Raw genomic sequence first — 20,982 nt, forward strand, 5'->3', positions numbered from 1 at the left:
AGAGACTGCTGGCCTGAGAGCGCTGTGGAGATATGTGGGGAGGGGGGTCGCTTCTTGGGTGGAGATCACTTCTTGGGGTGAGATCGCTATTTGGGACGGACGGGGGGGGAAGATTGCTATTTGGGGGGGGGGGGGGGGGGGGGAGATCGCTACCGGTGGGGGAATATTGTTTCTTGGGGTGGGATCGCTATTTGGGGGAGATCACTGTGGGGAGGGGGAACAGATCCCTGTGGGGGGGAGGGGGGAAGAGACTGGGAAGTGGGAAAGACTGGAGGGTGGGGGGGGGGGTGATAGATAAAAACATTTTCACAGGTGAAGATGCATACCGCCGACTGAAGATCGACTTAAAACCATCTTTTCTAGGGCAGTCTGCAGGGTGGGCGGTATGCTGGTGGTAAGTCATCAATTTGGCAATTTTGGGCAGTATGTTGGCGGTGTGCAGGGGCATACCGCCCGGCAGTATGTCGCTGATGAATTTTCCGACGGGCGGTACGTGGGCGGTATATTGGTATTTTTCAATCAATTTCACGATTTTGGGCAGGATGTCGGCAGTCCGCGGCCGGTATGTCCACGAATTTCAGGCCCAATGTGCGCTCCACAAGGTCCCCAAACAGCAATGTGATAATAACCAGATAATGTTTTAGTGATGTTGGTTGAGGGAATAAGTATTGGCAAGGACATGGGGAAAATTCCCAATCTTCAAAATACCATAGGATTTTTTTACATGCACCCAAGAAGGCAGACGAGGCCTCTGTTTAACATCTCATTTGAGCACCTCCAACAGTACCGCACTGGAGTGTCAGCCTAGATTTTGTGCTCAAGTGTGAGGTGGGATTTGAACCTACAACTATCTGACTCTGAGACAAGAGTGCTATCACAGAACCAAAGCTATTACTTAACAAAGAGTTTACACTTGAACTGTTAACTTGTCTTTTTTCTTTATAGATGCTGAAAGGTAAATGGTCTATTTCTGGCATTCTCCATTTCTGTTTCCAACTTTTAACATTTTTTTTATTGGATTGGTGCCAAAGTGGAGTAAATCCTTTTACCAATGGTATTAAAGGAGTCACTGATAAATCCTGATATATCCCATGAGCCTTTTATGGGATATATCATTCACATTCCTGGTTCTCTTCTGAGATAAATCTGGGATTACACCACGACATTCATGGTCACTTTTTGGATAGTAAGTTCTGGAATTAAATGGAAGAGAAGCACTCTATCATAGAAAGGAATGTATTCACAGAAGTAAAAGTGTGGAACATTATATATAAAACACAAGTTTTATTCACATATTTGCATGTATTTTTAAAACAAATCATTAAATTCTGCACTAAAATAATGGAAAATAGAACACAATAATAAAATCAAACCAAAGTATCACCAGTTACAATAGAGAAAAATAGCAGATAGTTTTTAATGTTGTAAAATTACCTTATTTGACATTTACACATCTTTTCACAGTCTGCATTATCGATACATTTTATTTGAAAGAGATTTTCATGTGGAATCAATTCGAATCATACATTATATAATATAAAAATAAGCAGTTGCTATTATATACAGAATTATATTGCACAATTTCAACATTTAAAAAAAGTCAATAAACCTATTGTAGAACCTGCTCTGAGAATGTAGTCTGGCTACATTGATCAATGAGGTATTATTTGGGGGATGTAGCCTGTGATCCCACAGAATGATAGAGTGGTACAATAACAGAGGTTATAGCTTCAGATTCATTACATGCGATCTTCTGATATACACTTTGGAGGCCCGCTGTTTTTGGTAAAAGTGCTTGGTAGTACGTGTCTTTCCGAAGTAGATCTCGGGGGAGTGAAGTGCTTTTCCCAAAAGTAGTAAGATGTTGAGAAGTACTTGTGGAAGAATAAGTATTTGGTCCTCGAGAAGATGGGCTCCAGCAACGATCTGAATGGCCAAGGATCTTGCACTCGCTAGTGCAGGACCATAAACCTATCCAAAAGGAAATAATCAATACTTTTAACTGGAACATTAACTGTTCAGAGCAATTTACTGAAACCCACAGTGATTACAATGTTAACTGCCTCAGGCCTAGACAGTTATAATTAAAACTCTGCTGTTTGAATATGAAAATCTTATTATAATTATCCTCCAGTAATGAGGTAGTGTGACTGCGTACAATCTGTTTTCTGTAATACTCCCTAAGGGGAGGGAAGAATAAAGGCCATGTTTATGTTAGTTTGGGAATAGGGTGATCCTGGACAAATCTAACTGCATTCAAGTTCATCAATAAACATGTATAGGATTTGCAACAGTTTTACTCTGACTCAAACAGCAACCTCACTGATATTTATCCCTTCTTCCCCAAACCAGTAGCATTTATGCATATCATATTGTGATCCCCTGAAAGATAACTCTAAAGCTAGTTATACTGTCACTGTCACAATAATGTGAAGTACTTTTGGGCGTGCACTGATGCGAACATGGCAGTATCACAAAAGAAGCGGTGAGCAGCGGCCATGGGCAGCGTGGAGGCCCCGACCTGCGAGAGACCATCAGTGGCAGGTCGGGACCATAAAAGGAGCGGCGACCATGGGCAGCGTGGAGGCCGAGGTGGGCAACGGCAGTTAAGAGTGACGTCATCAAGGTCCAGGTCAGTAATTGGAGCGAGGGCAGATACAGTAGGAGCGGCGAGGTTGGGGCGGAGGAGCAGCGAGAGATTGTAGAGGGACGTGATCGGGGCCCAGGGGAGGCGTGAGTTCAGGGCCAGGTGCCCAGGGGCAGCACGGGGCAGCCCACACTGCAATATGTGTGCGCACTAGGTCCGTGCAGCAGAGCAGGTCTCCAGTCATCTTGGGTAATCCTTGCCACAGTACCAATACCTAGCTCTGTCAAGCCCGTGTGGTGGCTGGAGTGCAACGGCCACCCCATGTTAAAAAAATCCACGCACAGGCATCTTCCACCCTTCTGGATGTAGTTTGGGTCCTTCATTGAAACACCTGTGAACTCATCCTTTTTTGCATGGAAGCAAGTCATCCTCGTTTCGAGGGACCACCTATGATGTTGATGATGATAACTAGGAAGCCAAAGGTCCCAACCCGACTTCTGACTTCACTAAAATTAAGTTTTGACAGAGGTCACTTCACATCAATTTGCACTGGGTGAACGATCCCTCCAGCCTGGGTGTGAAACAGGATTATAAAAAGGTGCTCTTGGATTCTCCAACAGCTTTTCAAAATTTTAGATGAAATGATTTTTGTGATAGAAGAATGTAATCCTCCTTCCCAAGCTTTCTTAACATTACAAATCAGATACCAAGAGAGCAGAGGAAAGCATAGGCATCCAAATGCATGTAAAGAAAGCTGCTTTATTGTTGCAATCCATAGCAAGATGCAGTCAACATACTGTCCAGTAATGACTGGAAAATCAGCCCAAACCAGAGACAAGTATAATAGGTAAGTTCAAATGTGAGGGACAGAAATGGTATGATGTGAAAAACATGAAAGGAAAGTATTGCACTTATAGAAAGTGTGAACTAATAGGCAAGGCTTTTAGTATATGATTGGATGTAAAAATAGAGCATTACAATAATACTTTTCCCACACATTTTTGTCATCATTCAGGTCAGCAGAGACGAGATTGCCTGGGAGTTTAAGCAAAACTCCAAGTAAAAACAAATTCTCATTTAAGTTTTGTTTGTTCATTTCCCTCCACCCCCATATCTTTTAAAGTTTCCCTTTTACAAATAAAGACAACAATCATTGAAGGCCTTCACAATAGTGCAGAGGAGATTTACTAGAATATCACCAGAAATTAGAGACTTCAGTTATGTGAAGAAACTAGAGAAGCTGGGATTGTTCTTCTTAGAGCAGAGAAGTTTAAGTGGCGATTTAATGGAGGTGTTCCAAATTATGAGGGGTTATGATAAGAGTAAATGTTTCCACTGGACGGAGGGTCGATAACCATGGGATACAGATTTAAAATGATTGGCAAAAGAATCGGGTAGAAAATTTGCAGGGCTATGGGAAAGCACAGGGGAGTGAATCATAGAAATTTACAGCACGGAAGGCCACTTCGGCCCACCGCGACCGTGCCGGCGAACAAGAGGCTATCCAGCCTAATCCCACTTTCCAGCTCTAAGTCCATAGCCCTGCTTGATACAGCACTTCAAGTGCACATCCAAGTACTTTTTAAATGTGGTGAGAGTTTCTGCCTCTACCACCTTTTCAGGCAGTGAGATCCAGACCCCCGCAATCCTCTGGGTGAAGAAATTTCCCCTCAAATCCCCTCCAAATCTTCTATCAATTAGTTTAAATTTATGCCCCCTGGTTGTTGACCCCTTTGCTAAGGGAAATAGGCCCTTTCTATCCACTATATCTAGCCCCATCATAATTTTATACACCTCAATGAGGTCTCCCCTCAGTCTCCTCTGTTCCAAGGAAAACAAACCCAGGCTATCCAATCTGTCCTCATAGCTAAGATTCTCCACTCCCGGCAACATCCTCGTAAATCTCCTCTGTACCCTCTTCAGTGCAATCACAAATTTCCTGTAATACGGTGACCAGAACTGCATGCAGTTCTCTAGCTGTGGCCCAACTTGTGTTTTATACAGTTCAAGCATATCGTGTCCTGCTCTTGTATTCTATGCTTCGGCTAATAAAGGCAAGCATTCCGTATGCCTTCTTAACCACCTTATCTACCTGGCCCACTATCTTCAGGAATCTGTGAACATGCATTCCAAGGTCCCTTTGTTCCTCTACACTTGTCAGTGTCCTACCCTTTCCTTGTTAGCCCTCCCCAACTGCATTACCTCGCACTTCTCCGGATTGAATTCCATTTGCCACTGTTTTGCCGACCTGACCAGTTGAGATCTTCCTGCAGTCTACAGCTTTCTTCATTATTAACCACACAGCCGATTTTAATATCATCTGCAAACGTCTTAATCATATCCCCTATATTCAAATCTAGATCATTGATATATACCACAAAAAGCAAGGGACCTAGTACTGAGCCCTGCGGAACCCCACTGGAAACAGCCTTCCAGTCACAAAAACACCCATCAGCCATTACCCTCTGCTTCCTGCCTTTGAGCCAATTTTGAATCCAACTTGCCACTTTGCCCCGGATCTCATTGGCTTTTATATTAGTGATCAGTCTGCCATGTGAAACCTTATCAAAAGCCTTGCTAAAATCCATTTACATGACATCACATGCACTACCCTCATCGACTCCCGCTTGTTACCTCCTCAAAAAATTCAATCAAGTTAGTCAGACATGACCTTTTCTTAACAAATCTGTGCTGACTATCCTTGATTAATCGGTGTCTTTCTAAATGAAAATTTATCCTGTCCATCAGAATTCTTTCCAATAATCTTCCCACCCCAGAGGTTAGGCTGACTGGCCTGCAATTAGTCAGTCTATCCTTTTCTCCCTTTTTAAACAAAGGTACAACATTAACAGTCCTCTGGCACCACATCTGAAGCCAGAGAGGATTGGAAAATGATGGTCAGAGCCTCTGCTAATTCCTTTTTTGCTTCGCTTAACAGCCTGGGATACATTTCATCCGAGCCTAGGGACTTATCCACTTTTAAAGCTGCTTAGACGCTTAATACCTCCTCTCTCACTATGTTTATTTCATCTACTATTTCACACTCCTCCTCCCCGATAGCAATGTCTGCGCTACCCCTCTCTTTTGTGAAACCAGACGCAAAAGTATTCATTAAGAACCATACCCACGTCTCCCGCCTCCACACACAGATTACCCTCATGGTCTCCAATAGGCACTAGTTATCCTCTTACTCTTAATATATTTATAAAACATCTTTTAGAGTTTTCCTTGATTTTATTTGCCAAGAATTTGTCATGCTGTCGCTTTGCTTTCCTAATACCCTTTTTAATTTCACCCCTGCACCTTCTATATTCCTCCAGAGATTCTGCAGTATTTAGCCGTCGGTATCTGTCATAAGCCTCCCTTTTCTTTATCCTACCCTGTATGTCCCTAGACATCCAGGAGGCTCTAGATTAGTTAGTCCCACCGTTTTTCTTTAAGGGCACATATTTGTCTGAACCCTCTGGATCTTCTGCTTGAATGCCTCCCACTGCTCTGACTCGGATTTGCCTTCAAGTAGCTGTTTCCAGTCCACTATGGTTAAATCACCTCTCAGCTTAGCAAAATTGGCTTTTCCCCAATTTAGAACTTTTATTGCTGGTCTATCCTTGTCCTTATCCATAACTACCTTAAATTTAACTGAATTATGGTCATTAGCACCTAAATGCTCTCCCATTGATACCCCTTCCACCTGCCCAGCTTCATTCCCTAAATCTAAGTGTTGGGCTTGCTACATACTGGCTAAAAAAATTCTGAATGCATTGTAGGAATTCGGCACCCTCTGTACCTTTCACACTAATTTTATCCCAGTTAATATTAGGGTAGTTGAAATCCTCTACTATTACTGCTCTATAGTTTTTGCAATTCTCAGAAATTTGCCTACATATTTGTTCTTCTATCTCCCTCTCACTGTTTGGAGGTCTATAGTACACTCCCAGCGGTGTGATTTCCCCTTTTTTGTTGTTCAGTTTGACTCATATGGCCTCGTTTGATGATCCCTCCAGCATATCATCCCTCCTCACAACTCTTTTTAGGAGACAAAAGTAAACATTAAATCAAGTGCCCCCCGATCTGGGGGACACTCCAGACACTTTTCAACTGCCCTTTTTTTGTGTGTTTTTTTTTGGGCATTAAAATCATACATTTTACAAGTGCCCCCTATAAAAGGGGAAGGGGACATTAAAACCGGCAATTAAAACAAATTAAACTTTAAAACATATAAAATCAAATAAAAAATTTGGTTGCCGGGGGTAATAATGCATTCCAGTCCCTCTGGTGCCCACCTCTCACGGAAGGCCGCGAGCGTACCGGTGGACACCGTGTGCTCCATCTCCAAGGACACCCTGGCTCGGATGTACGCACGGAAGAGAGGCAGGCAGTCAGGCTGAATGACTCCCTCGACCGCCCGCTGCCTGGCCCGGCCGATGGCACCCTTGGCCGTGCCCAGGAGCAGTCCTACGAGGAGGCCCTCGGACCTACCCGCTCCCCTCCGCACAGGGTGCCCAAAGATCAGGAGTGTGGGACTGAAGTGCAGCCAGAATTTCAGGAGCAGCCCCTTTAAATAGTGGAATAGGGCTGCAACCTCGTACATTCAATAAAAACGTAGAACACAGACTCCTCCAGACTCATCCCTCCTCACAGCTGTAATAGTTTCTTTAATCAATACCACGATTCCCCCCTCCCTTTATACCCCACTCTGTCTCGTCTGAAAATCCTGCAACCAGGAATGTTGAGCTGCCACACCTGCCCCTCTTTTAGCCATGTCTCTGTAACAGCTATAATATAATATGCTCAAGTGTCTACCTGTGCTCTCAGCTCATCTGCCTTATTTGCTATACTCCTTGCATTTAGTACAGCCAAACCTCCTTGTTGACTACTTTCTAGCCCTTGTTTCCTCTGTCCTTCAAATTCACTTTCTACATTTTTGCTTTCCAATTCTAGCTTTACTTCCCTCCCTACTGAATCTATTCTCAGGTTCCCATCCCCCTGCCAAGCTAGTTTAAACCCTCCCCAACAACACTAGCAAATCCCCCCCTCCGCGAGGCTATTTGTCCCAGCTCTGTTGAGGTATAACCTGTCTGGCTTGTATAGGTGACACCTCTCCCAGAAGCGGTCCCAATGCCTAAGGAAACTAAAGCCTTTCCTTCTGCACCACCTCTGCAGCCACGCATTCATCTGCTGTATTCTCCTATTTCTGTACTCACGAGCTTGTGGCACCGGGAGTAATCCGGAGATTATTACCTTTGAGGTCCTGTTTTTTAATCTCTGTCCTAGCTCCCTAAACTCTGCTTGCAGGACCTCATCCCTCTTTCTACCTATGTCATCGGTACCGATATGAACCATGACCTCTAGCTGTTCACCCTTTCCCCCCAGAATGTCTTGCAGCCACTCAAGTGACATCCTTGACCCTGGCACCAGGGAGGCAACATACCATCCTGAAGTCACGTCTGCGGCTGCAGAAACACCTGCCTGCTCCCTTGACTATTGAATCCCCTACCATTATAGCTCTTCCATTCGTCTTCCTCCCGCACCCCCCGCCATCCCCGTGCAGCTGAGCCACCCATCGTGCCGTGGACTTGGCTCTGGCTGCACTCCCCAGAGGCACCATTGCCGTCACCAGTACTCAGAAGAGAATACAGGTTGGAGAGCAAGATGGACTCAGGAGACTCCTGCACTACCTGCCTGTTCCTCCTCTTCTGTCTGGCGATCACCCACTCCCTCTCTGCCTGCACACTCGTAAGCTGCGGGGTGACCACCTCTAGAAAGGTGCTATCAGCTCTCAGCCTTGTGGATATACCGTAGTGACTCCTGTCGCTGCTCAAGCTGCAGTAGCTGGTGACACTTACTGCACATGTGGTCGTCCAGGCTACGCAAAGTGGGATTAATTGAATAGCTCTTTCAAAAAGCCGGCACAGGCTGGCTGGGCCGAATGGCCTCCTTCTGTGCTGCAAGATTCTATAATATGCAAATAAGAACTCTGCTCTTAAGGATCCAAATGCAAATTACATGTTGAAAATGAACAAAATGCTAACAACAGTGTTAAGAATAAAAATGTTTAAGTCTCCATGGGTGAAATGGTTATAATGATCAAGCTAGTGTAAAGTATAAGCGGTGTGAAACTACCTCTTCACGGTGGGCTCAACGGTTTCCCGCAACGTGATACCCCATCAGTGACTTCACTCAAGTTATATTTCAATCTATGCATTACATTAAAAGCTCTCAGTACAATTGTACCATCACATAATTCAATTCTGTGGTCAATTCCATTGATTTATTAAGCAAGACTGTGCTAAAAAAAATTGGCTCACCATTGTGCTTTTGACTGAGTGCACTCCTCTTGCTCAGCCCAATACCACTGATATCAGAGTCACTATCATTAAAGTCGCTGTCTCCTTTCCCACTGTCCTTCCCGCTAAATCTCTCCTGATTTGCATGTTCGCTGAAAGAGAATCATAAAAGATTAGCACTTACATAAGAACATAAGAAGTAGGAGCAGGAGTAGGCCATATGGCCCCTCGAGCCTGCTCCGCCATATAATACGATCTTGGCTGATCCGATCATGGACTCAGGTCCACTTTCCTGCCTGCTCCCCATAACCTCTTATTCCCTTATCAGTTAAGAAACTGTCTATCTCTGCCTTAAATGTATTCAATGTCTCAGCTTCCACAACTCTCTGAGCCAGCGAATTCCTTCTTTCTCTACCGTTCAAAAGGATGTGCTACTTAAATGCAATGAACATTAACTTGGACCTTTATATAAAAAGTACTTACCTTTTATTTAAAGTAAATTGTTTGCCTTGCCAGATTGCGATCGGATGAAGACTTTGATGACCAAAGCCAGAGATGGTGGGAAAACACTGAAAAATTACATCAGAAAGTGTTAGGGAAATAATTACCAGCAATAATGATCATTGCTCGTCAAGACTGCGACGGTGACTGAAACTGGTCCTCACCTCCGGCTCTGCTGCTCTGCGGCTCTCTCCTGGCGGGTACAGGCCCACTGCGCCACCGCCAAGCTGCGACGCCGCGTCGCCATCACATTCGTTGCCTTTCGAACCGCACAAGGAGGCGGCGCCGCCGGGATACCGCTGGACGACGAGGCTGGCGGTGAAGCTGCCCTCCGAGCCCCGACTCCCTCTGGCCGCCTGCGACCGGGCTTTCTCCCAACCGCCCGGCTTCCTCCCTTTGCCGCAGGCGATGGCGATGGTGATGATGGCCAACAGCAAGGCCGCGCAGCTCCCGGCCAGCACCAGGATGACGACGAAGGACGTGTCCCAGGTCCGCTTCCCCGGGCCCAGCAGTCCGCGGCCCCCGGGAGGCTCAGCCGCTGCCGCCGCGGCGAAGGTGAGGGTGACGGTGGCGGACAGGGCGGGCCGGCCGCTGTCGCTCACGGCCACGACGAGCCGCAGGGGTCGGGGACCGAGCGGCTGCCGGGCGAGCGGGCGGCCCAGGTAGATTTCTCCCGTCTCCTTGTCGATGCTGAAGAGCCCGGCCTGCTCCCCGCTGACGATCCGGTAGCTCAGCCTGGCGTTCACCCCTTCGTCGGCGTCTCGGGCCCGCACGCGCGTTGCCAGGTAACCGGAGGGCGCGTCGCCGGGCAGCGTGATGACGTCGGCAGAGCCGTTGCCAGGCAGCGGCTGGGTGACGACCGGCGCGTTGTCGTTGCGATCGGCGACCCGCAGGCTGACGGTGGCCGAGCTGCTGAGCGGCGGGGAGCCGCCGTCGGTCGCCTGGAGCCGCAGCTCGGCCTCCCGCAGCGACTCGCGATCGAAGGATCGCAGCGCGTAGATGGCGCCGGTGGCCGGGTGGACGGAGGCCAGGGCGGAGCCCGGCTCCAGCAGCCGGTAGGTGACCCTGCCGTTGTAGCCCAGGTCGGGGTCGCGGGCGATGACGGTGGCGATGTAGGCCCCGGGCTCGTTGTTCTCCAGCACCGACACCCGGTACACGCTGCGGGAGAAGGCGGGCGCGTTGTCGTTCTCGTCGCCCACCCGGATGGTGTAGGGCCGGATGGTTTTGTACGGGGCCGGGCCCAGGTCCTCGGCCACCACCGTCAGGTTATACTCGGCCGCCTGCTCGCGGTCCAGCGCCGCCGCCGTGACGATCATGTGGCTGCTGCCGTAGGCCGGCTGCAGCTGGAAGTGCTCGTGTCCGTACAGAGTGCAGGAGACGCGGCCGTTGGCGCCCGAGTCCCTGTCCGAGGTGCTGACCAGCGCCACGAAGCTGCCCGCGGCCGCCGCCTCGGTGATGTAGGCCAGCCCGGAGCTGGTGGCGGCCATCGGGGTGATGCTGATCTCGGGGGCGTTGTCGTTGACATCCAGGATGCGGATGGTGACCCTGCAGCCGGTGGTGCTCGGGTTTGCTCCCAGGTCCTGCGCCTGCACATCCAGCTCGAAGCTGGTCCTGCTCTCGTGGTCGAGCGGGCCTTCCAGGGTCAAGCGGCCGGACTGGGTATCGAGGCGGAAGAGCCGCCGCACTTCCGCCGCCACCTGGGGGCTGAAGCCGTACACCACCTCGCCGTTCAGCCCTTCGTCGGGGTCCACGGCGTCCAGGTCCAGCAGCAGCGAACCCAACGGCGCGTCTTCGTCCAGCTCCACCAGGAAGGAGCTCTGCTCGAAGGCCGGCCTGTGGTCGTTGCAGTCCAGCACCCGGACATGGAGCCGGGCTGCTCCGCTCCGGGACGGGGTCCCTCCATCCTGGGCCGCCAGCTCCAGGGTGAAATGAGCTTCAGTCTCCCGGTCAAGCGCCTCCACCAGCACCAGCTCGGCGTATTTAACCCCGTCCGTCCTGGTGCGCACCTCCAGCTCGAAGTGCCTGTTTGGGGAAAGTTGGTAGTTTTGGAGATAGTTGGCGCCAACGTCGGCATCCACCGCCGCGTCTAACGGGACGCGGGTCCCCAGGGCCGAGCTCTCGGAGATTTCCACCGAGATCTCCGAGTTGGGGAACTCGGGGGCGTTGTCGTTGATGTCTTTCACTTCAATCTCGACATGGACCAGGACGAACTTCTCTCTGGAGAAGTTCACCACGTCGAAGACGATCAGACAGGGTTCTTGTTCCTGGCAGAGCTGCTCTCGGTCTACGCGGCGCCCGACCGTCAGCTGCCCGTCACTTTCTCCAACTTTCACCAAAGATGAGTTGGACTTTTGCATCAGTCGGAAACCGCTCGAGGCGTCGGTGTCTCCTGCCGCGTTTAGCTGCAAATCTGCGGCCAGGTTTCCGATCACGGTGCCGGGAAATTCCTCCTCGTAGGTGGAATACTTGGCCCGTATGCAGTCAGTCATCGGAGCAACAAGAAGTACGAGAAAGAGGGAACAAAAAGGACCGCAGACTGGAGCAGCAAACTTGCCTCTGCCTCTTTCGGCGGTCATCATCTGACTTAGTTATTCTGTTCACTTTTTAATGAAATTCTTATTGAAAGTGGCAGGTCTGAGAATTTGCTGGCTTCCTTTTCCTGCTCGGGGTACCGTGCATGTACTTTCAGGGTAAAATTGTCTGCATGATTCTTCAATTGAATCAACTCGCAGTATGGAGTCTCTACAAGTCCCTGGGCGTTTTATTGACACGTGTATGCAAATTAGACACTTGGCGGCCAATCATATTTCGCGAGATGGGACAAACAGTGTTTATGAATTAGAATTTTGAAGATCTCTGAGATTCGATTTTGGGTGACGTTAGAAACTATAAATATGCAAAATATTGGCTGTGAAATTGCGGCCTCTCCGGATGCGTACGATGTGCACGAAGCACATGCGCCTGGAAATCGCACACATCGCAGGCAGAGATTCAAATTATTTGCCCAACTCTTGCCTAGTGAATGTCCTTCAAACTCTTACACCTGGTAAAAGCAGGTGCAAGGCCTGCTTTTACCAGCATAAGAATTTTAATAGAAAAAATAAATGTTATTATTTTTATATTATAATCCCTGTCTATGAAAGTAAGTTTAATTTTAACACTATTAAAACTATTTATAATTCCCAAAAATATTTTTTCTCTAAAACTTTTAATTTAATGCAATTTCTATTAATTTTTAAAAAGTGACGTTTTTTTTTAATTTATATTTGTGTTTCAGTTGATTTTAGGGATGTTCTCATTGATCGTGATGGGAGCTTGGAGTTCCCATTACTATGAAGGAGAATACTACATTGTGATTGGTGTCCAGGCCCATGTGATCCCAGGATGCGCATACGCTCCTGGAATATGTGGGCCTCTGCCTGGGCTGCGCATTAAGGCCTCACATCGCAATTGATTGTTCCTCCGGGACCACCAGGTACTTTTGTAAATAATAATTTGGTCGGAGGCATCCATCCATGGGAAGCCTCCGACTGCAATTTTTGTCCCATTATTTTTCGGGTATGTAAAAACAGCAAACTACCCCTTTGGAACTGATCACAACTTCAGGATCTAGCGCATGTGTAGATAAATGTGGAAATGCTGAAGTTGCGGCCCGTCATACACAGCTCTGACATTGGCTGCATTGAGCCCTTCTCCCATAGCTGGCTATTAGTGAAATCGATGGAACTGATGAAAACTTGGGCTTTTCCGTGGTAATATCGCTGTTAAATACCCCATTAAAAGTTGGATCTTGTTGAATTAGGTGTAACTGGGGTTTTAACAGCGTATTTACTGCTTAAAAAAAAGTTAAGGCCCTGAAAAACTAATTTTAATTTTGTGGAGTGTTAAATTTCTCCACAATAATGAAAATTACCATTTTTAAGAAACTTAAAAAAAATCTATTTTTCAAAGTTTGTTCATAGTTATTTCAGGCCTACCTTTTCTCCATGTGAGAGCCCCAAACATTGTTTTGCCCTCTGTAACATTTTTTAAAGTCTGAATAAAACAACTTCTTCACCTCCTGGTTCTCTGTCTGAGAATTCTGCATTGTGATTGGTTGCTTAGACAGCTTGTTGACGTCCCAGTAGCTCGCACTAGGAATTACCCACTATTCTACACTGATCTGACTTGTGCATCGAGAAAGGCAAACTTCTCGATACAGAAATCGTGAGATCTTTGTGAGCACCTTTCCTCATGGCGTGTGCCGAACGCCATTGCTTTGCTGCTGACTTCAAACTCTAGGCCAATGTGTTTTTGTAATGCCCCTACTTACAAAAGTATACATATTCATCGCAATTAGAAGGAAAAGGGAAATATATTTAAATTGAAAAAAAACTGACAATACAGAATGATTATAATTAGCATTCTAGAACAGCAGATACCTTTTAATATACATAAATTTGATCGTCGTGTTAAAGTTAACCACTAATGTAGCCAACTAGTTTTTGCATTTTGAAGCTATAAACTATATACACTAATGTATGTAACTACTTTCATACATTAAAGCTGTAAATATATAAAATAATGTATGTAACTACTTTCACAAATTAAAGCTGTAAATATATAAAATAATGTGCGTAACTACTTTCACGTTAAAGCTGTAAAATATATAAAATAATGCATTTAACTACTTCCACGTGTTAAAACTGTAAACTGTACGCACTAATGAACGCACCTCTAGTTTCACATTTAAAAACTGTAAACCATATAGTGGTGCACTATCCTTGCTTATTCTTCTCGATCTGTTCAGCCTTTGCCACGGTTGACAAAATCATTCTCCTCCTTTAACACCTTTCTTTTGTTGTCCATTGGGGTTGGAATGCCCTTGCCTGGTTCCATTCTTATCCATCCAGTTGTAGCCAGAGAATCTCCTACCCTGGCTTCTCTTCCCACTCCCACACTGTTCCCTCTGGAGTCCCCCATGGAACTAATCTTCGCTTCCTTCTACTTCTCATCTACATGCTGCCCCTCAGCCTCATCATCCGAAAGCACAACATCAGATTTCGAATGTACGCTAATGACGCCCAACTCTACCTCACCACCACTTCTCTTGACCCCTCCACTTCCTCTGATTTATCATGCTGCTTGTCCGACATCCAGTATAGAATGAGCAGAATTTCCTCTGATTAAATATTGGATACGCTGATGCTATTGTCTTCGGTCACTGCCACCAACTCCGTTCCCTAGCTACTGACTCTATTCCCCTCCTGGCCACTGTCTGAGATTGAACCAAACTGTTCGCAACCTCGGTGTGCTATTTGACCCTGATCTGAGCTACCGACACCATATCTTCTCCATCACCAAAGCCGCCTGCATCCACCTTCGGAATTTCTCCAGTCTCTGCCGCGCTTCAACCCATCTGGTGTAGAAACTGTCATTCATGCTTTTCTTACCTCTAAACTAGACTATTCCAATAATGCTCTCCTGGCAGACCGTCCATAAAGTTCAGGTCATCCAAAACTCTGGTGCCTGTATCCTAACTTGCACCAAGTCCCATTTACCCATTACCACTGTGCTTGTTGATCTACATTGGCTCCCAGTCCAGCAATGTCTCAAATTTAAAATGATCATCCATGTCCTTTCCCCTTCCTATCTCTGTAACCTTCTCAAGCCGTACAACCCTGCATGATCTCTGTGTTCATCCAATTGTGGCCACTTATGCATCCCTGATTTCCATCACTCCACCACAATGACTGTTGAAGGAAAGTAAGTGGGTGGTCATCTGTCATGGTAGGAAGAAGAGGCAGGCAGTGCAGGAATCCTTCAGGAGTGTGGCACTCAGAAACTGATTTTCAGTGTTGGGGATGATGACATTATGGGGCATTACAGTCTAGAGCACATCCATGACACCGTGAAGCAAATGATTGCACAGGGGAGCACATGGAAATGTAGAAAAGCAGTTCTCATAGACAATGATCTCTTTAATTATTTTTTTGGGTGCACAGCCTATTCAAATACCCACATTTGCGCATTTTATTTCTATTTAAAAGCCGGTGCACTGGCCATGTGGCAGCTCCAAACAGCTGCGCAGCCGTGCAGCTTGGTCATAGGGGCTTCAATTGTCAGGGGTATAGGCAGACATTTCTGTAATCACAGGCATGGTGTGTTGCCTCCCTGGTACCAATGACATAGGAAAGAAAAGGATTGAAGTCCAACAAACAGTTTCAGGAGCTAGTGAGGAGACTAAAGAGTAGGACCTCAAAGGTTATAATCTCTGGATTACTCCCAGTGCCACAGGCTAGTGAGTATAAGAACAGTAAGAAAAAGCAGTTTAATGTGTGGCTGGAGAAATGGTGCAGGAGGGAGGGATTAAGATTTCTGGGGCATTGTGGCAGGAGGGACTTGTACAAGGACTTGAACAAGGCTGGGACCAGTGTCCTCGATGAGAGGTTAACTACTGTTATGGGGGAAGGCTTAATCTAATTTGGCAGGGTGGGGGAACCAGGATGAAGCAATAGAGAGGACAAACAAGATGCAGAGAGAACTGGGAGAGACAAACAGCATTAGAATAAAGAGTAATCCAGAAAGACGAGGGATCAGACAGGGGAGAAAAGGAAAGCAGACTAAGCGGGTTTGGAGTGCGTCTGCGTAAATTCATGGAGCGTGACAAATAAGGTTGGTGAGCAATGTTCCCTCTAATTTTTATTTTAGGTTTGCGGTCCCTTTAAATTTGTTGCACAGCCGCACATGCGCAATATCTTTTCTTCTGAAGCAGCTGGTGAGCGACCTGTGAGCCAGGCAGCTTAGGGGCAATGATGTTGATGTTCTGCTGGCACAATTTGCTACATAGGTTATGATACAGTAGCAATAATGGAGACCTGGCTCAAACCAGTCAGGAATGGGAACTTAACTTTCCTGGCTACAATTCATTTAGCAAGAATAGGGAAGGAATAAAACGATGGGTGGGGAGGGGGCCGGGTATGACAGTATTGATCAAAGATACTGTTACAACCCTGGAAAGGGATGTGCTTGAGCGTTCAAAGACATACACTGTTTGGTTCGAGTTAAGTAGCAGAAGAGGAGTTGTTACGCTTCTGAGTGTATACTATAGATCACCATATAATGGGAACGAGATGGAGGAGCAAAGTGTAAGCAAATTTCAGAAAGATGTAAAAACAATAGAGTAGTGATAATGGGGGACTTCAATTAACCTAATGTAGACTGGGATGGGGAAAAGTGTAAAGGGCAAGGAGGAATTCCCAAAAGATGTACAGGAGAACTTTCTTGATCAATATGTTTCCAGCCCAATGAGGAAGGAAGCAGTGCTAGATCTAGTTTTGGGGACGGATGTAGGGCAAGTGGAGCATGTTTCAGTGGGAGATCATTTAGGAAACAATGATCACAATATCGTCTAGTTTAGAGGAGGTATGGAATGGGACAAGGAACAATCAACAGTGAAGATACTCAATTTGAAGAGAGCTAATATCAGTGAGTTGAGAAGGGATCTGGCCCAGGTGGATTGGAAATAAGATTGGCCGGTAAAACAGTAAATGAGTAATGAGAGGCCTTCAAGGGGGAGATAGTTTGGGTATAGACTAAACACACTTAAAATGAAACAGAAAAAGGAGGCTTATGATAGATGTCAGGTTCATAATTCAGTGGAAAATCAAGCAGAACAGACAGTTCAGAGGAGAACTGGTAATGGAAATAAGAGGGGCAAAGAGAATAAAAGGATAGTCAAAGAAAGGGTAGGCCAATTAAGATCGAAAAGGAAATCTTGTGGAGGCAGAGGGCATAGCTGAGGTACTAAATGAGTACTTTGTATATGTCTTCACAAAAGAAGAGGATGCTGCCAAAGTCACAGTAAAGGAGGAAGTGTTAGAGAAATTGGATAGGCTAAAAATAGGTAAAGAGGAGGTACTTAAAACGTTGGTAGTGCTCAAAGTCGAAAAGACACTAGGGGTCTGGATGGGATGCATCCTCGGTTGCTGAGGGCAGTAAGGGTGGAAATAGTAGAGACTCCAGCCACAATCTTTCAATCCTCCTTGGATACGGGAGCGATACCAGAGGACGAGTGGGTTGCAAATGTTACACCCATATTCAAGAAAGGGGAGAGCAATAAACTCAATAACTATCAGCCTAGTGTCAGTGGTGGAGAAACATTTAGAGACCATAATCCAGGACAAAATTGTCATTTGGAAAAACTTGAGTTAATAAATGACAGCCAGCACAGATTTGTTAAAGGCAAATCAAGTCTGACAAACTTGATTGAGTTATTTGATGAAGTAACAGAGAGGGTTGGTGAGGATAGTGCAATTGATGTGTATATGGACTTTCAAAAGGCATTTGATAAAATGCCACATAATAGACTTGTTAGCAAAATTCAAGTTCTTTGGATTAAAGGGGCAATGGCAGCATGGAAATAAAATTGGCTAAGAGACAGAAAGCAGGGAGTAGTGATGAAAGGTCATTGACCTGAAACATTAATTCTGTTTCTCTCTCCACAGATACTGCCTAATCTGCTGAGTATTTCCAGCATTTTCTGTTTTTATTTCAGATTTTCAACATCCGCAGTATTTTGCTTTTGTGTTGGAGTAGTGATGAATTGTTTTTCAGACTGGATGAAAGCATACAGTGATCAGCTTTAGGACCACTGCTCTTTTTGGTAAACGTTAATGGCCGGATATAAAGGGCATAATTTCAAATTTTCAGATGACACGTAACTTGGAAATGTAGTTAACAGTGAGGAGCACAGCCACATTTCAGGAGGACATAGACAGATAATGAAATGGGTCGACACAGAGCAGGTAACATTTAATGCAAAGAAGTGTGAAGTGATGCAATTTGAAAGTAAGAATAAGGAGAGGCAATACAAATTATTTGGTACACTTTTAAAGGGAGTGCAGGAACAGGGAGACCTGGGGGTTCGCATACACAAATTTATGAAGGTGGCAGGACAAGTTGAGAAGGCTGTTAAAAAAGTGTATGGGATTATGGGCTTTATAAATAGCGGCGTAGATTATAAAAGCAAGGAGGTTATGCTAAACCTTAAGAAATCACTCTTAGGACTCAGCTAGAATATGGTGCCCAATTCTGGGCATCACACTTTGAAAAGGGTGTCAAGGCATTGGAGAGGGTGTGAAGGAGATTGACTAGAATGTTACCAGGGATGAGGGACCTCAGTTATAGGGAGAGATGAGAGAAGCTGGGATTGATCGCCTTTGAGCAGTGATAGTTAAGAGGAGATTTAATAGAGGTATTCAAAATATTGAGGGTTTTGATAGATTATATTGAGGAGAAACTTTCCATTGGCAGAAGAGTCAGTAACAAGAGGACACGTTTTTAAGATAATTGGCAAAAGAACCAGAGGGGAGATGAGGAGAATTTTTTTTACACAGTGTGTTGTAATGATCTGGAATGCACTACCTGAAAGGGTGGTGGAAGCAGATTCAATCGTAAATTTCAAAAGGGAATTGGATATATAAGAAAAATCGTGTAGGGCGTTGGGGAAAGAGCAGGGGAGTGGGACTAATTTCTCTTTCCATCAGACATGATGGGCTGAGTAGCTTCCTTCTGTGCTGTATGATTCTATGTGAAACTCTAGTTTCACACGTTAAAGCGGTAAATCACATACACTAATTTATGTAACTAGTTTCACATGTTAAAAGTGGTAAACCATAGTCACTAATGTACGTAACAGAGATTTAGGGGTCCAAGTACAGAAATCACTAAAAGCTATTGGACGGGCACAAAAAATCATTTAAAAGGCTAATGAATATTTGCTGCTATCTCAAGGTAGCTGGAATACAAAGGGGTGGAAGCTATGTTATGGTTATATAAAGCTCTGGTTAGACTGCATTTAGAACACTGTTCATTTAGGGGCACCAAACCTCAGGAACTATATATTGGCCATGGCCGGGGGGGGGTTGGGAGAGGGGGGCGTGGCGGGGGGAGTACAGTGCAGATTCACCAAAATTATACCTGTGCTAAAAGGGTTAGACTACGAGGAAAGGCTGGATAGACTAAGCTCATTCACCTATCACCTCTGCTCGCTGACCTACATTTGCTCCTGGTTAAGCAGCACCTCGATTTTACATTTCTCATCCTTGTTTTCAAATCCCTTCATTGCCTCGCCCCTCCCTATCTCTGAACTCTTCTAGCCCCACAACCCTCTGGGATATCTGCACTCCTCTAATTCTGGTCTCTTGTGCGACCCTCATTTTAATCGCACAACCATTGGCGGCTGTGCCTTCAGTTGCCTAAGCTCTGGAATTCCCTCCCTAAACCTTTCCGCCTCTCTACCTCTCCTCCTTTATGACGCTTACCTTTTTGGCCGAGCTTTTGGTCATTTACCCTAATATCTCCTTATGTGATTTGGTATCACATTTTGTTTTTTAGCACTTTTGTGAAGCACTGTGGGACGTTTTACTACATTAAAGGCACTATATAAATGCAAGTTGTTGCTGTTATTCGAGCTGTAAACCATATACGCTAATGTACATAACTAATTTCACATTAAAGTGGTAAACCATATACAGTAATGTTCGTAACTAGTTCCACATGTTACAGCTGTATCATACACATATATTCTATTAAAGTATGTATTTTAAGTCCCAATTAAAACTAGATAAATTAACCTGGTTGGAACATTTATTTTACAAACCGGCCGCTGTCAAACTTTGGGTTTATTTAGTTGGGTTTGTGCCGATTTCGTTTGTGTGTGAAATTTGAATTTTGCTTCAATACTTCTTTGTTGTTATTTTTGTTCGTGTATATCACTTTTCTGGCTGATCTCTTTGGCCCGGGTAGCCTGTATAGAAAATAGTGGCAGGTGAAGAACAACCGTTTCCAATGGGATTTAGTTTAAGCACTCGCAGATTTAGCGAGGTTTCAATGGTCAGATTAGTTCAATCGCTTATGAAAGTCTCGTTAGCAGTACGTGTATAATAGCTTGGCAGGGCACCCCATTTGAGGCATCAATGTCTGTTTTATTTCAATGCAGCAAACTAAAAGGATACTCGACAATTTCCACAGAGGACCCGCGCTAAGTTTAATATAATGAGCAATCGCCACATGTATCCATTCTGTTTCTACGCGGACACAATCAACCGCCATAACTCTTTGACTAAACGATGATGTATGCTAAATTGAATACAATTGCGTTGGATATTAAAATACATTTAGTGATCCACCCCACCGATAGGCCCGTTACGCCTATCTCGGGACTTTATTTCCCACCTTTCGTGCACGCTAACACTTGGCTCCTTTTTTTATATAGAGACAAAACATCAGTAGGCGGTTCGGATTGTTCAACCCAAGGGAATGAAACCATCTGCCATAAGAGCTAAAGAATCAGGAAACAGGTCGCGTGATAGTATTTGTGTTGCCCTATATATTGAATGCTATTCAGCGGCACGAAATGCTTGAAGCTTCGGTATCTCGGAAGCTTTGATTGTGTCTTTCGAAATGTATAAGCCTTGTCATTTGAATTTGTGGAATTGAGTCCAAAGCACACGTTGTGTATATTTTTTCTGCATTTGCACTCTACCGCAGTAAATCGAAAGGAACAACCGCGCGCAAATACCGCAATAAATGTTAGATGAACAAACTGTTTTGAAAAAACAATGT

General features: G+C 45.4%; 1 protein-coding gene and 1 long non-coding RNA gene across 3 annotated transcripts; one reads left to right on the top strand and one right to left on the bottom strand.

Annotated features, from left to right (window-relative positions):
• Nucleotides 1-1,351: 1,351 nt before the first annotated feature.
• Nucleotides 1,352-12,091, bottom strand: LOC139275014 (protocadherin-8-like). 2 transcript variants are annotated; one of them, XM_070891876.1, is made up of 4 exons: nucleotides 9,540-12,091; nucleotides 9,358-9,443; nucleotides 8,896-9,026; nucleotides 1,352-1,971 (listed from the first exon to the last, which is right to left on the bottom strand). In XM_070891876.1, the coding sequence occupies exons 1-4, from the start codon at nucleotides 11,952-11,954 to the stop codon at nucleotides 1,664-1,666; spliced, it is 2,940 nt and encodes a 979-aa protein (XP_070747977.1). In that variant the 5' UTR covers nucleotides 11,955-12,091; the 3' UTR covers nucleotides 1,352-1,663. The 2 variants fall into 2 exon arrangements, with proteins under 2 accessions (XP_070747977.1, XP_070747978.1); XM_070891877.1 differs by lacking the exons at nucleotides 1,352-1,971; nucleotides 9,358-9,443 and having other exon boundaries at nucleotides 8,938-9,026; nucleotides 9,483-12,091.
• On the top strand, nucleotides 10,220-20,979 carry LOC139275015 (uncharacterized). Its single transcript, XR_011595654.1, has 2 exons — nucleotides 10,220-10,430; nucleotides 20,633-20,979. It is a non-coding gene; the product is annotated as an uncharacterized lncRNA (long non-coding RNA).
• Nucleotides 20,980-20,982: the final 3 nt, after the last annotated feature.

This window comes from Pristiophorus japonicus, chromosome 10, assembly GCF_044704955.1.
Source record: "Pristiophorus japonicus isolate sPriJap1 chromosome 10, sPriJap1.hap1, whole genome shotgun sequence".
Taxonomy (NCBI): Eukaryota; Metazoa; Chordata; class Chondrichthyes; family Pristiophoridae; genus Pristiophorus; species Pristiophorus japonicus.

Coding starts and splice junctions, on each gene's coding strand:
- LOC139275014 (XM_070891876.1), bottom strand. CDS start 11,954: ATGATGACCGCCGAAAGAGGCAGAGGCAAGTTTGCTGCTCCAGTCTGC. Junction 9,444..9,539: donor GCAGAGCAGCAGAGCCGGAG/GTGAGGACCAGT, acceptor GTAATTTTTCAG/TGTTTTCCCACCATCTCTGG. Junction 1,972..8,895: donor ACTCAGTCAAAAGCACAATG/GTGAGCCAATTT, acceptor CCTTTTGGATAG/GTTTATGGTCCTGCACTAGC.